Source organism: Chinchilla lanigera, unplaced genomic scaffold (assembly GCF_000276665.1).
Source record: "Chinchilla lanigera isolate Chin_1 unplaced genomic scaffold, ChiLan1.0 scaffold00011, whole genome shotgun sequence".
Taxonomy (NCBI): domain Eukaryota; kingdom Metazoa; phylum Chordata; class Mammalia; order Rodentia; family Chinchillidae; genus Chinchilla; species Chinchilla lanigera.
This window is the reverse complement of record NW_004955412.1, coordinates 23,879,148-23,895,726: the sequence shown is the minus strand read 5'-3', so window position 1 is coordinate 23,895,726 and position 16,579 is coordinate 23,879,148. Positions and strand designations below refer to the sequence as shown.

Genomic DNA, 16,579 nt, shown 5'->3' with positions numbered 1-16,579 from the left:
GTGCATTATTAGCATCTTGGAGTAAGACATAGCATTTTGATCCCCTAGTTGCATGGGCAGAACCTGAAGCTTAGAATTCTAGGGGCCAGCTTTTCCTCGTCTTGCACCATCACCATTTGGTAGGCCTGTTTGCACAGTTATGACTTCCAGGCTGTAAGATGATATAATGTGATACACCAGGCATAGTAGCACACACTTATAAACTCAGTTACTTGGGCAGCTAAGGCAAGAAGACAGAAAGTTCAAGGCCATCCCTGGGCAATGTAACAAGTCTTATAATTTTAAAAAGGCTTGGGGATGTAGTTCAGTGGTACAGCACTTGCCTACCAAGCATAAAGCCCTGGGTTTAAGGCCTAACAGCAAAAAATAGATACATGATCCAGAAGAGGAAGTAGAGTACGTGAATGAAAATGCTGCGCACACATATAACTGGCCAGCAAAGGAACTGATACCTGCTCTGGAGGTGGCAAACAAAGGAGCCCAGCGCTCAGGTTGGATAAAGCCAAGAGGGGCCGCGGGTTTCATGTGCTTCTGGCTCTGCCGCCTGAGGACCCACTGGCAACTAACCTACCCTTATTATCCTTGCTGCCTTGTCTGCATGCAGCCATGACAGCTGTCCTCAATCAGGCATGCTACCATAAGGCTTTCCACTTCTTTTCCTCACTGACTTATTTTGTTGCTGTTATTCAAAAACTTATCTTTCTGTTTAAAATTTTGTGATTTAAAAAAATAAATTAATTAAATTAAATTAAATTTGAAAAGCCCTGTAACTTAAGGATACTTTTAAATTTTACAGAGCTTTACTTCTTTTCCTGCTAAAAAATAAAAAGTTTCCTTCCCTTCTCTGTCTCTACCACTAATATAAGATGGTTTATGCTGGGAGAAGCTGAGGTTTTCACTAAAAATGCATTTCAGGCTCACTGTTGGGAGTTTCACCTGCTTAAGTAGCTGTCTACATCACTTTAATGCTTTGATTTGGGTTATACATCAAATATATGCCCATTGGATATAAACTTGTACTTGTCTGTGATGGAGTCAGAGTTCAAACCAGTCTGTCTCCTCTGTAAGACCCCAGTGCAGAGGTCCCTATAACTATCACCACTGCCTCCCTCCGAATAATCTGCCTCATCATCTTTAACAAGTATCACTAAATAATTTTCTCTTTAACAATGCCACAGAGCAGGGGCTGGGGATTTAGCTCAGCGGCAAAGCGCCTGCCTGGCAAGCGCAAGGTCATGAGTTCGGTTCCTGGTACCGGAGGAAAACCAAAAAAAAAAAACAGTGCCACAGATCTAATTTTAATCCAAGTGTTTTCATTTGAACTAAAGAAAAAATAAGTTCCTTGAACTTTTTTAGAAAGTGAAGAGTAAGCAAGTTTATGTTGATTTTAAAAGTCCCAATTCCTGATTATACCTGTAATCCCAGCACTGGAGGTTGAGGCAGGAAGATCACTGGGAGTTCAAGGCCAGCCTGGGCTCCATAGTGAGTTTAAAACCAACCTGAACTACATAGTGAGACCTTGTCTCAAAGCAAAACAGTCCTAATTCCCTCCTTATCTTCAGTTGATAATCTAAGATAAACATGATCATTTATCTAATCATTCAGATTGCACAAATTTATTTAGCACTTACTGTATGCCATGCTAGGTACCAGGATACAATAGTGAAGAACCATCATAGTCCCTGCCTTTTGGCAGTTTATAATGAAAATATATTCAATACCTTAGAAGCAAGGAAGGGAGGAATATTAGCTACATGCCAGATACAATTCTGTTTAGCACATATTATCTTGTTTTATACTCATGACTAGGATTAGACACATCTTACAAACATGGAACTGAGTTATGTACACATACATAAGTGCTCACACATACCCATACACACACAAGTGTGGTGAGCAAATTGACCTGAGAAGATCATGTTTTTAAATGGATGAGCACAGCATGATGCTGTTATCAGGTGGTGGGTCCTGAGGAAATCCTTTTCAGGTTCCTGATGTCCTGAATAAAGAATTGGAGAAGACACACAGAAAAGGTAGCCAGGAGCCGGGCATGGTGGTGCATGCCTGTAATTCCAGCACTTGGGAGGCTGAGGCAGGAAGATCATTGAGAGTTCGAGGCCAGCCTGGGCTACAAAGTCAGCTCAAGGCCAGCCTGAACTGCATAGTGAGACCTTGTCTCAAAAAGACCAAAAAAAAAAAAGAAGAAGAAGAAGAAAAAGAAAAGGTAGCCAGGCCAGGCGTCATGTCACACACCTATAATCCCAGCACTGGGAGGCTAAGGTAGGAGGATCCATGGGAGTTCAAGGCCACCCTGGACTACAAAGTGAGCTCACAGCCAACCTGAACTGCATAGTAAAACCCTGTCTCAAGACGACAAGCAAAGAGAAAAAAAGAAAAGAGAAGAAAAGAAGAAAAGGAGAGGTAGCAGGTATATATTTATCAAGGTGGAAAAGGAGTACACTCCGCTGAGTGCAAGCAGGCTGGCGAACACACTCACAGCACCCCTAGGATAAAGGAGAGGGATCTTTTGTATCCAAAATTCCTGGATTGGATTCCCTTCCTACAAATAAGGCCTTGGGATAGTTGTCCTATCAAAACCTCACATGGGCTGGTGCCAGACATAAACTGCCCGATGGAAAGACTCACTTGGCTTCTTGCTAGAAGTAAATGAAGAATTGAAAATAGTACTTTCCTGACTGGCTCCATGTACAGTGCTCCGGAGCCACCATCATCCTGGAACTTGAGTTTTGTGCATGTCTCCTGGGTTTGACATTCTACCCAGCTGTTTGACTGGTTTGCTACAGCCCTAATCTCCCACCTCAACACACTTGTGAGATACTGGGTAGGAAGCAGCAATGAGCCGTAGCTCCCAGTCAGCCACATGATCATGAGGCGCAGCAACCAAGACTTGACAGAGGATGGTCTTGCTAAGATAGTGTTCAGTGGGTTAGGGTTTTAAGTGCATTCTGACTTCCAATATTTTCAACTTGAAATTACTGGAAGGTAACCCCATTGTAAGTGGAAGAGCATTTGTAGAATACCATTGCTTAATCCTGTAATGATGTTGGCCACTGAGTTCTAAAACTATCTCTTGCAGCACCTTGTTTTCAGTGGCACTAGAGATTGAACCCAGGGCCCTATGTGTGCCAAGCACCATTCCACTGAGCCACACTCCCGTGCCCTGAAATTGTCTTTTTTTTTTTTTTTTTTTTGAGACAGGGTCTCGCTATTCCAGACTAGCTTTGAACTCACTATGTCGCCTAGGTTAATCTTAAAACTCACAACAGTCCTCCTCCCTCAGCCTTCTAAATGGTGGGATTATAGGAACATGCCACTAAGCCCAGCATGAATTTGTCTCTTTATACATTTATTTTTTTGACTGCCTTCTTTGCTGAAGGAATGTGTATAGTGGAATCCCAATAAATATTTATTAAATTTAGTCCATTTATTTATTTTTTTTATTTTATCTTCCTGTCTTTCTGAAACAGTCTCACTATGCAGTTCAGGCTGGTGTTGAGCTCACTTTGTAGCCCAGGCTGGCCTCAAACTCACAGTGATCCTCCTGTCTCAGCCTCCTGAGTGCTGGGATTACAGGCATGCACTACTACACATGGCTAGTTCATTGATTTTTAAAATTTATTTAGTTAGTTAGTTAGCTAGTTAGTTATATTGTCTTTTTGAGACAGGGTCTTGCTATGCAGTTCAGGCTGGCCTTGAGCTCACTTTGTAGCCCAGGCTGGTCTCAGACTCACAATGATTCTCCTGCCTTAGCCTCCCAAGTGCTAGGATTACAGGCATGTGCCACTACACCCAGCTAAAATTTATTTTTCACATTTTAAAATTTTAGTGGTACATTTTAGATATAATGATAACATTCACCATAGAGAATTTGTACCTGTACACGATATATAGTGCTTCTTCTTTTCCCATTCCCCTCCCCTCCCTTCAAACCCTCTTCCCCTCATTTACAAAAGCTTTGTTTCCGTGTTTTCCTTCTATTCTTTTTTTTTTCCTTCTTTCCTTTCTCCCGCCCCCTCCCTTATTCTCCTTCTCATTTGAACATTTTCTTCCCATTTCCCAATATCTATTGTACATTTGGTCCTTATATACACTTTCAGTTTCTCACACCAGAGAGACAATGCAGTATTTAAACATGTGTGTCCAATTTATTTCACTTAAAAGTACAGTCTCAAGGTGCATCCATTTACCTAGAAATGTCTCAAGTTTACCCTTCTTTATGGCAGAGTAGTACTCTATTATATTTAAAAAAAAAAAAAACAACACATCTTTATGTGGTTGCACCAGACTACACTCCTACCAACAGTGGAAAAGGGTTCCTTTCTCACCATAGCCCCCACAGTATTTGTTATTGGTTGATTGCTTGATAATAGCCATTCTTTCTGAAGAAGGAGTCTCATTGTTGTTTTAATTTGCATCTCTTTAATGACCAGTGATGTTGAACATTTTTTATATACTTATTTGCCATTTCTACTTCTTCATCTGAGGAGTGTCTATTCATTTCAGGCTGTCACTGGTAGACAAAGCAGACAGACAGGGTCTAGGTCAGTGTTGACTAAGCCAGCTGTAGATTTACAATGGGGCAGTGGATAATCCCAGCAAGCCTGCACCTTTAGTTTCTTTGAACTTCAGGCTAGTTTCTGCTGTGAGGCTAGAGCCCAATCTGTTCAGCCTGCAGCATTCTGCCAGCCTGAACTCAGTTCCACCTTACCCCGACACTGGAACCTGCTAGATGGAGCCAGCTCACAGCTGCTCTGCGTTACTATCTCAATTGGTCCCTCTCCAAGATAGCTACAGGCCAAGCACCCTCTCCTGAGGACATCCGAACCTGAATAACTCACCAGCCACTGCAGTCTGCTGCACCCACTGCGCTGTTCCACTGGTCTGTTTCTCCATGGCGGCCTCTGGGGTCGCCAGTAGTCACGGTGTGTCTCCAGGTTTCAGCCATCCCTCCCACACAGTGAGTCAGGGCCCAGGGAAAAACCCCACTTACCACCTCCTTCTTCTTCACTGAAGTCTCTTTCCTCATTCTCCTTGTGGGCTTCAGTTCACTTCAGATCCTTGCTGGGTCCCAAGGACCCACTTCCCTCCTTCTCTTCCTCACACTGCTATATTCCAGTCTAGACATCAAATCTCAGAGAGGCCTTCTCTGTTATTCACCACTTCACCATCTTCTGGGAAGTTCCAGTTCACTGATTTTTAATTTTTTACAAGTTCTAATGATACAGTACCAAGCTTTTTTCCTGTAACAGGATCTTTTCATAATTAGCTCTTTATTGAATCATTTTCCAGATGATTCCATATAAGTCCTCAGAGTGGATTACAAAGATCCCATTACCCTAATCAGGATGGTATACAATTTAAAACATAACAACTATGTATTTCTCAAATTTTCTATTTAATATTTTTGGACAGAGGGATGGAGAGAAAAGAGGATGTAAAAGGAATTAAGATGTACTATGTACATGTACCAACTCCCTAAGATAAACATCATTATGTATTGCAAATATGTACTAATAAAAATAAAAATTTTTAAAATATGTATTTGGAGGAAGCCCTTGCTAGTGGATAAATGAAATGTCAGAAAGCAAAACTAAGGATAAAGGAGGATTGCTATATAAAGGAGGAGCCACTGGGCAAGAATAATTGGAAGAACAGAGCAGTCAAGGACAGCCTCCTGTAAGAAAGCACAGCTGATCTAAGTCTTGACAGAAGGAACTGCCCTGCAGAAATTGCAAGAACATACACACAAAAGATGGGAAATTCTGGGAAATCACAAGCAGCTAGCAAAGGGGAAGTATAAAATGTGATGCTGCAGAAGTGTAGGACCAGAATGTGAAAGACCTTATGCTATAGAAGTGCGCTTAGAATTACTCCTATAATGTGGAGTTCTTAAAGGGTTTTAAGAAATACAAGGGACATACTTGCATTTGGGGGCAATCACTTTGACACTGGCACATGGATTTGTTGACCCTCAAAAAGACAGGGTCTTGCTGTGCAGTTCAAGCTAGCCTTGAACTCTTGGTGACCTTCCTGCTGCAGCCTCCCTAGTGCTGGGATTGCAAGCATGTACCACCACACCTGCCTTGGCACACTGACTTAAGGGAGACTCAACCAAAAGCAAGATTAATTGAACAATTATATCCTACACAATAAGGGCTTAAGTAACAGTTGTAAGTAGTTGGGCCCTCAAGACAGAGATAATAAATGAGTAGTGGGTGAAGTTGTTAGGACCTTATAACTACCAGGGTGTTAGGAATGGGGTAAGAGTGACTAAGAAAGAAAAGACAGGAAGGGCTGGAATATATGTGGTACTTAAAGTAGGCTAAGCAATGACGCAGATCCCAAGTTTAGCTTTGCATTTCAATCTGAGAAGAAATGTTTTCGTCGCTTTTGTCAAGGATGCTTGGAGTAGGCAGGGAACATCTGGAGGTGGTAGGCAGTCTCAGGAACATTTGAATTTCAGCCTTGGGACCATGAGAACTCCGTAGCTTTCTTCCTGGTTCTAGAGATAGGAACACAGCCACATTTCCACCACCCCTCAGGTCAACAGAAAGGCACAACAGAAAGCTTTCTTCTCTATTTATCAGATTGTCAAATTAAAAGAGATGTTGCAATTCCCCTTCCTAGCCTCTCATACTCCACTCTTTCCCCCTTCATTTTGGCTTTGAGCAAGAAAAATCCTCATCTAAAACAGAGACCTGCATCTATGTATATTCACAGCGGTTTTATAATTGTTACACAGGCCATAGCATAGTAGAGCAACCGCCAGAAAGTTGAGCTCATCCATATGCTCCACACAAGCCCTAACAAATTGTCCTAGATCCTCCAGGAATGTCATAAGACAAGCGTCTCACAACAGCTGTAATTCATTTAAATTTTTTTGCTCATTTGCAAAAAGGATGGTATCGATGGTCAGTGTTTGCCCATCACACCCTGATACACAGTTTAGTCACAACCCTACCTTCTGAGGCAGGAGGATCACGGTGAGCTTCAGGCCAGCCTGGGCTACAAAGTGAGCTCAAGGCCAGCCTGAACTGCATTGTCTCAAAAAGACAAAACAAAACAACCCTACCTTCCCTAGAATGAAAAACAAAATAAAGCAAAAAAGCACACAAGCACCTTAAATCCAAATTGTATCTTAAAAAAAAAAACTGAGCCAAATTGCAAGGCTGCAGCTGAGTCCAATATGTGTCAGAAGGTGAGTGAAATCTTCATATTACATAATAATTAATATTTAATTATATTATAAGCATATCTTACAATTGAATAATCTCTGCTTTCCAAATATATCAGATGGTTACTTGTATGTGTTCTGTTTTTCTTCACTAACTATTAATCCAGGATTTGGGGAAAGGGAAGAAAAGCAGGTAGAGTCAGATCTACTTGAATAAATCAAGCACTAGGTTAGAAATTTGCCCCAAATGCCAAAGCTTGAACTAGGGCATCGCCATTGTCACTGGGGAGCTGGGAAAGGATATATATATATATATATATATATATAGGCCTGTGTAAGTGTTATTCAAAGAAAAAGAAAAGAGAGACAGGCATTTCTGAGAAGACTGATGATCAAAGCCAAAGGCACACCAGAGCTCACTGCTCAGATGTCAAGAAACATCAGGTTTGAAAACGAGTTGATTCAGAGCTGTGAATGCAGGAGACAAATACAAGGCCTGGTCAAAACTGCATTGGCCTCACATGTGTACTAGCCGGTGGCTCCTGAACATCATTTTCATGGTAAAGAATACTCAGAAAAGTACAATAAATGCATTATTTTAATCCAAAAAGATGCAGCCTCTAGTTAAAATATCAAAACAGTTTATCTTATATTGCTGCATTCTTTTCAACAGAAGCTATAAATTGTGGGAAGGAGAAAGCTGCATGCTTTGGGGTGAGGGGAAAGGGATTTGTTTCCTGAAGTCTTGGGTTCATTTCCATGCTCTGAAACCCATCTTGGGAAAAGGCCTTTTCTTTTTATAGTCTAAAAGGTTTAGAGTCCAGGTTTTCTAGAGATAAATTAGGGTCTAATTTTCCTCCTATATTAATTTTACAAACATGGAAATTAACTTTGGATGGCCGAGAGTAGTACTAATGTTCTGTATGCATAGCAATGTAAATCATTCTTGTTCACAGAAATACAAATAAATTTTGTCCAACGACTGTTTATCTTTTAGTCCCAATTCCCATCTGAACTGGTTATAACATCTTATTAGTTCTATCATTAATAATAAAATAAAATCCCTGACATGTTTGTCATGTATATACGACAGTAATGATTTTACCTTTTTTATCTTAAAAAAAAAGTGTCTTAAGCATTATTTAAGTGTTACTTAAGTAACACTTAAGATACTTTTTTTGTATTGTTACTATCTCTAGCAGAATACCAAGTGCAGAACATGCCTTTAATGCTGTTTGTTTGTTTGTTTCAGGGTCTTACCATGTAGACTGGCTAGCTTCAAACACATGGTCTTTCTATCTCAGCCTCCAAGTGCTAGGATTACAGGAATGGCTAATAAATGCTTGTTGAATGAAGAGTCATAAAATATCCTAGCCAGTGACAAAAACAACAGACGTACATAAAATCAGATAACTCTGAAGAGTCCTTCAACAGAGCCCTGCAACACACACAAAAAACCACCCAGCAACCCATTTCCCCATAAGTCTTTCATAATTCATCTTCATATAAAAGTGATGTAGAGGCTGGGAGTGTAGGTCAGTGGAGTTTGTGCTTAGCCTGGCAAGGTTCTGGTTCAATCACCAGTGTCCCCCTTCACTTTCAAAAAAGAAATGTTGCAAAGAAAGGCTATGCATAAGACTCAGTCTCAGTCTGAGGGTCCTATTAGGAAAGGTTTCATGAGAAGTTAATATTGATTTTGGACTAAAAAGAATGAATAGGATTTCTGTAGGCAGAAGATGGAGAAAAGGGAGTTCTAAGTGGGAAGATGCAGTGAACAAGGGCCTAGGAGCACACACAAAGCAGAGCTCATGCTAACAACAGGAAAATGAGGTCAGACGGATTGCACTCAGGTGCATGAAGTGCCAGAGTACGGAAGGAGCATGACGGTAACACAGAGGTCATTTTAAAGACCCTTGTCTGGTCATCGCTCAGAGGTGTTAGGGAGCCATTAGCATTTCTGAGCTAGAAAACAGTTGTGTGTTGTATATTAATAACATTAACTTTGCAGTAGTGTGTAGAATTGGAGAAGCAGGAAGGAAAAGGCTGGAATGAACATTCTAGATGCACAGAGTAGTACTAACGGGGCAGGTAAGCACATGGGAGTCTCACAAGCACAGTTTTGGCTGCAGCTGTTACAGATTGTTTTACGTATATAATAGATTGTTTTAAGTATATAACAGCCAGGCAACTGGAGATATGAAACTGGAACTCACACTGTGCACAGAGGCACAAAACTGAAATTCTAGCAATTCAGGAGGCGGAGCCAGGAGGCTCTCTTGAGGCCAGCCTGGGCAACAAAACAATGCCCCATCTCAAAAATTTTTAAAAAGGCAAAAACAAAACAACAAAAAAAAAAACCAAGCTGAAGCTCAGCCATGTTGGGGATAGAGATAGGATATGAGAACTGTCATAGCAGTGGTGATATTTGAAGTGAGAGGACAACATTGAATGAATGTTTTAGTTCAGTTACAGTGTTTAGTGTTCTCTTACTTCTTTCCATTTCCCCTTTCCTTACTTGAGCTCTTCAGACTATGAACTTGTAGTGTGAGGATTTCATTCTGTTCTCACTTGTTTTCTCAGTGATGAGTGCAGTACCTGCCATGGGAGCTCAGTAAATATCTGCTGAGAAAAATATTCAGAGAAAGGAAAAAAAGCTTTTGTTGTTGTCGCTATTGTTATTGGGGATTAAACCCAGGTCCTTCACACTGAGCTGGCTCCGCAGTAAATTTTTTTTTTTTTTTTTTTTTTTGGAGACAGGCTCTTGCCAAGTCACTAAATTGCCCAGGTCAGGCTTGAATTTGGAAATCACCCTCTCCCCATCCCTGTGCCTGCCTGAGAAAATATTTTTCTTAGAAAGGTGGTAAAAGTAAAATGGGTGCTGATACTGAAGAATTTTGATATAATGGAGAGAACTGATGGACATTTTACTAGATAGCCTTAAATCTTTTCAGGAGAAAAGATTTGCTCTCCATCTGATGAGCTGCAGAGCATCATGTGATTGGAGATGAGTTAAGGGTTTAGAGTAAAACAATCTGTAACAGCTGCAGCCAAAACTGTGCTCGTGAGACTCCCATGTGCTTACCTGCCCCGTTAGTACTACTCTGTGCATCTGGAATGTTCATTCCAGCCTTTTCCTTCCTGCTTCTCTACCTCTTACTTAGCTACCTCATCGTTTAAAGCCTAATGCAGACACCACCAACTTTTCTGAGACTCTCCCCATGATGCTATTTTAAGTAAACCATTCCCTTTTTCTATGTTTACACTTCTCTTCTGATAATCCTACCAGACTGTAAATTACTTGAAGACAAGAAGAGAGACTTACTCATCTGAATGGCTTCTTTCAGACTTGATGAGAAGCATTCACTCCATGTTTGCTGATGTTTAAATCAAATGAGTTTAAGAACATGATTGCTGAGTCACAGGGAAAATAAAGCTAAAGTTAAATGACTAAAGTTTTGGGGGACCAGATCAGCATGGTATTTTGTGACTAACAGGAGGGACAGACTAAGAGAATCCAGGGAAAGGTTAAAGAACTAGATGCTGTCACGCAAGCAAGCAAAGATTCACTAAAAATTGAGATTTTTTTTTTTCTGCTGGGGAAATCTAAACTTTGGTCTCTATAACTGGGAAAACAATGACATTAGCACATGTATTTATATTTTATGAAAGGAAGAAACTTAATTTCTCCCACCTAACTTATTATCACTAATCTGTAGTAAAGCAAAAAAAAAAAAAAAGAGAGAACCGAACAATGAAGCCCTCAGTTATCATATCTTCATTTTAACCATTAACTTTTACTTCCTAACTTCTCCATTCCCTTCACTCAGACTCTCGAGTTTTGTAAGAACAAAAGATTGACTTTTCAGTTTCACTTTTTGTTCTCCACTTCTAAACTTCCTGGAAGAACGGTTAATGAGCAGTTAATTAATTAATGCAAGAGGTAACTGTGGCACATAAGAACAAAGACTTCAATGTTTTTAGGTTTCTGTTCAAATGAATCCTGGTTCTGCAATCCTCTCTGTGAAATGGGGATAAAAACTGTTATGGGTTTTGTCTAGATGTCCCCACAAAGCCTCATGGAGTCACAGGTGGGGTTTTTTCCAGAGGCGGCTGAATCTAGAGTGTGTGACTGATTCATGTACAATGCTAGAGTTAAGGGTGGGTGATTACTAAATCAATCCACTGATTGGATTGGCACCGCCCTAATCCTGGTAGACAGGATACAGTGTAAAGGACAGAAAGAGGCTTGTCTTCCCCTTATTGCTTTTGCTATATTCTGCCCACCATGAACTGTTCTCTGCCAAGCCACCCCGCCTTGGAGCTGGCTGATTATGGACTGAAACTTCAACAGATTGCGAGCGAAATAAAACTTTCCTCTTTTTTGGTCTTTTTCAGACAGGGTTTCACTATGCAGGTTAGGCTGGCCATGAACTCACTTTGTAGCCCAGTCTGGCCTCCAACTTGGCAGTGATCCTCCTGCCTCAGCCTCCCAAGTGCTAGGATTACAGGTGTGCGCCACTACACCCAGCCTAAACCTTTCCCTCTTTGAGTGTTGGGTATCTTGTCTCAGCAACCAGAAAAGAAACTAAGACAATAACTCCTTAGGGAAAATACAACTACTTGGAAAACTGGGGTGAGAAATGAACTAGATAGCATCTAAAAACACCTAGCATTAGGAATATAGTGTACTTCAAAGAAACCCCATGCAAACAGTAGAAAATGCAAAAGATAAAGCCAGGCACAGTGATGGATGCCTGTAATTCTAGCTACTCAGGAGGCCCAGACAGGAGTATCACAAGTTTGAGGCCAGTCAGGGGAATTTAGCACGGTGTCTCAAAATTTTTAAGAAGGGCTGGTAAGTAGCCCAGTGGTGCTTCCCACCATTTATTGGGTACCCTTTCAGAAATAGTCTAATCTTAATATGTATATAACTGTACATTGGCAACTTGCCTTAACTTACATGTGTGATCTTCAGTACACAATTCATGTTCCTGACTCACAAAATGGAGTGTTTCTGAGCATCCAATGAAATAACTAGTACTTTTTAATTAAATGCTACACAGTATAAGGTATTATTCTTGGAAGGAGAAATGTGGTTTTTTTTTAGAACAGAGGTCTCTCAGACCTTTTAAAATCAGTTCCAAGCTTGACTACTTTGTGCCACTGGGAGTATTCCCTTTCCTCATCTTGGTAACATCAGCCGAAGAGGAAGGCTGAGGGCTATGTGTTTGATCCTGGCTTGCTCTGTCCTACAGGTGATCACTTACTCCAGTCGTCGTGTCTACAGTAACTTCTCTGAGGAACAGAAGGGCCGAGTGGCCTTTGCTTCCAATTTCCTGGCAGGAGATGCCTCCCTGCAGATTGAGCCTCTGAAGCCCAGTGATGAGGGCCGGTACACGTGTAAGGTGAAGAACTCAGGGCGCTACATGTGGAGTTACGTCATCTTAAAAGTCTTAGGTAAGGCAGGGTGCCAAGGTGAACATCTACCTCCTAATGAGGTCTCTGGGAGGGTCTGTCAAGTGCATTATGGTGCTACAAAACTTTGTGTTGAGTACTGTGTATTATCTATCCACTTAGAGGTCACTTAGTCCAGTTCCCCACAGAGCATATGTTCTATGTATTAGTCATAATGAAAAAGGAAAATATAATCACAATTTTCCATAGTAGTCCATCACAAAATTTAAATAACCTCTAACATTTGAATGGGACCTTTATATTTTATTATATTATTATTTTTTTAAGTTTTTTTTATTTTAAAGAGAGTAGTAAATGAGAAACAAACAAACAAACAAAAAATAGAACAGTAGCAGCACACCAGTATCACGAACATAAACAAATCAGAGCAAGAACATTCAAAGTGGTACAGGGTCTAAAGACAAAATAATACAAATCAACAGTGGCTGTTACATTACATATTGCTATCCTCAACTACATTGCTCAGATTACCAGATGTAAGAATGAAAGATTGCTCAAACCATTAAAGAGAATAACAAAATAATTCTTCAATAAAACATTAGAGATAATACAGAGTATCACTAGACAAGATGGTAGGAATTCACCATTGTAATTCCAGTGCATATTATTACCTTCAAATCAGTGGCTCAGACCACCAGACACAAGCATGCACAATCGATCAGAACATAAAAAATCGTAAGTATTAACTATTCATTTCAGTACACCATCAGACATCAGCAATACAGGTACTGCAGCTATTCGTATATATATTTTTATATTATTATTTTTTGTGTGTGGTGGTAGTGCCGCAACTAGAACCAGGTCCTTGTGCATGCTAAGCAAACACTACATTCTTACACTACATTCTTACTTGTATTTAAATCTCTCAAGCATGAGTCAAATTCTTTATTTTCTTTAGTGCTAGGGATTGCACCTGGGACTTTCACTGAGCTATATCCCCAGCCGCCAACACCCCTCCCATTTTTTTTTAGTGGTACTAGGAATTGAACCCAGAACATTCATACTGAGCTATATCCCCAGCCGCCAACACCCCTCCCATTTTTTTTTAGTGGTACTAGGAATTGAACCCAGAACATTCATACTGAGCTATATCCCCAGCCCTTTTTTTTTTTTAAATTTTGAGACAGGTCTTGCCAAGCTGTCCAGGCAGGGCTGGAACTTGCAGTCCTGCCTCAGCCTCCCAGAGTGCTAGGATTGCAGTTGTGTACCATACCTGGCTCTCATCTGTTTTTGTTTTATTTTGGTTTTGACAGCAAAAACTATCAAGTTATACGTAATTACTTCCAAGTTAATATATTTTATCAGTGCTTCAGCATTAGTAAATTCATGCTTAACTTTCTAATAACAGTGTTTCTTCTTTGAGATTATTCCCACACTGAGAAGTGCATTGGGAGTTTCTGGGGCAACTGCTGAAAATTACAATAGGACCACTGGTGGGAGCTGGAATTGTATGTGGTGTAAAGAACAGGATGGGCTGACACCTGGGGATGAAGCATGGCTAGCTGAATCCCAACTCTGAAATCAACCATAAGTAGTATCTAGAGAAACAGCTCAATAGGACTGTTTCTCCACTAAATCTGGTATTTGGAGAAGCTTTGAATCATTATACTTTTTTCTCCAGTGAGACCATCCAAGCCCAAGTGTGAGCTAGAAGGAGAGCTGACCGAAGGAAGTGATCTGACTCTGCAGTGTGAGTCATCCTCTGGCACAAAGCCTATTGTGTATTACTGGCAGCGAATTCGAGAGAAAGAGGGAGAGGATGAACATTTGCCTCCCAAAGCTACAATTGGTGAGTCATCTTCCACCATTCTACTGGGCCAACAAGATACTACTGTACCTGAGAATTCCAAATCTACTTGGTCAGCAACTCACTACATGACCTTGAATATACTGCTGAACCTCTTTGAGCTTCCTTTTTTTTCCTTCCATCTGTATGTAAACTAGGATAGAAAAAAACTTCAAATGGCATTTAAAAGTATTAAAAAGAGATTGGAAGAAATATACTATATAACTCCACAATATCTAATTATTTTGTTTACTACCCCTCAAATGTTCACAGTGTTTTGTAACTTTTTGTTGTTTTGGTTTTTTTTTTTGTTTTTCTCCGGTACCAGGAACCGAACTCACGACCTTGCGCTTGCCAGGCAGGCACTTTGCCGCTGAGCTAAATCCCCAGCCCTGTTTTGTAACTTTTGAGGATGTACTACAGTTTAAAAAATATTTACCTGGTTTTTCATGTCCTATCATCTCATTGTTATCAAACTGTATTACAGAATCTTAGGCAAACGATGCAGTACAATAAACTGTTACTAAGGGGATTTATTGTCACTCTGCTTGTATAGACTTCAACAACCCTGGTCGAGTTCTGCTGCAGAATCTTACCATGTCTTCTTCTGGGCTCTATCAATGCACAGCAGGCAATGAGGCTGGGAAAGAGAGCTGTGTGGTGCGAGTGACCGTACAGTGTAAGTACCCACAAGGGTTTTCTGTTTTAGCTTAGGGTAATATGTTTTAATCTTAAGGAAAGGGTCAAAGCCAAAGGAGTACGGTTATTACCAAAATAAATTCAGCAGTTGTAGGGACCATTCAACAACTGCTGGATTCTTCTGACAAACGTGGGAATTAAATAGCCTCTTAAAGACATGTACTTTGAAGCTAGGGATATGACTCGGTGCGGGAGTACCTCAGTTTGATCGCCCAGCACCACCAAAAAAAATTTTAAAAGCATAAGTGCTTGTCTAGCGTGCATGAGTTCCAGGGTTTAATCCCTAGCATCACAAAAACAAACACACAGACTACTTGACTACTTAAAGAGGAAGCTATTAAGATGTTAAAACTGGTCCAAAATGGATTTGACCAAAACCATGCCTGGTAAGTACTTAATAAATATTTGGTGTACAAATGAGTGTTTTACTAATATGCAAATTACATTTACCTTGACTTCTCAATTTAGAAGAACGACAGGTAACAATGTTAGAATCTCAGAGTCTAACATTGTAAGCATATTCTTTTTTTCCAATGGCAGAAAAGGAAAAGAAGAGAAAGCAGGGAAGTTTGCAGGGCCAAAGGATTACCTAACTGTCTTGTTAAGGCTTACAAGTCTTTAAACATGATACCCTAATTTTATCATCTGGACGAATTCAGTCTTATTAAAATGTTGACAAATTACAAATGAAGTCTGTGATTCAACAGCTATATCTGTGGTTTAATAACCACAACTGCAAAAATATCAAAAGGGACAGTTAAACGAGGGTGATCGGGTGCTACTCTGGAAAACAGATTTAGAGATTTTTATTCTATGCAGGGCTTATTTTTTAATTAATGTATTTCCTAGCTTATGTTCACTTGTGCTTCTGTTTCTGAGAAAACAGATGTACAAAGCATCGGCATGGTTGCAGGAGCAGTGACAGGTATAGTGGCTGGAGCCCTGCTGATTTTCCTCTTGGTGTGGCTGATAATCCGAAGGAAAGACAAAAAAAGATATGAGGAAGAAGAGAGACCGAATGAAATCCGGTAAGCCCCAAATCCCCACTCCTAATGGGCTTCCTTTCTAGAATCAGTTCCACAGTAACCAGTAAATATAAATATCCTGCTTCCTCTGAACATGAATTCTAATAGCAGGAAGTTGTAGCCTAGGAACAGAAGGTCTGGTTTACTGGGACGTTATTGTGAAACTATCCTTAACAGAGGTATAAAAGTTCAATTTTTTATTACTTTTGATTCACTTCCACTTTTAAATGGCATGCAATAAAGGATGAATATACCTATAGACTATGAAAAGGGTTATGTATACAAACGCTGTCAAACCCTAAAGTAGGACAAGTGTACCATCTCATGTTGAGATGTACCCTTGCAGTGTAATAGAATGGACTTCTGAGCTAACAAATGAAACAGTTGCCTAAACCAAGC

General features: G+C 40.3%; 2 protein-coding genes across 5 annotated transcripts in view; one reads left to right on the top strand and one right to left on the bottom strand.

The window, feature by feature from the left end:
• The window catches only part of LOC102020433, a 60,370-nt gene that overhangs the window by 32,678 nt on the left and 11,113 nt on the right, over positions 1-16,579 (bottom strand). The gene's annotated exons all lie outside the window — the stretch shown is intronic.
• Positions 1-16,579, top strand: part of Clmp (CXADR-like membrane protein) — a gene marked incomplete in the record, with an annotated part of 108,601 nt that overhangs the window by 88,877 nt on the left and 3,145 nt on the right. Inside the window, 4 exon segments of the mRNA XM_005378375.2 lie at positions 12,451-12,652; positions 14,292-14,459; positions 15,013-15,135; positions 16,042-16,183. Of these exon segments, the coding sequence (XP_005378432.1) occupies positions 12,451-12,652; positions 14,292-14,459; positions 15,013-15,135; positions 16,042-16,183 (635 nt within the window).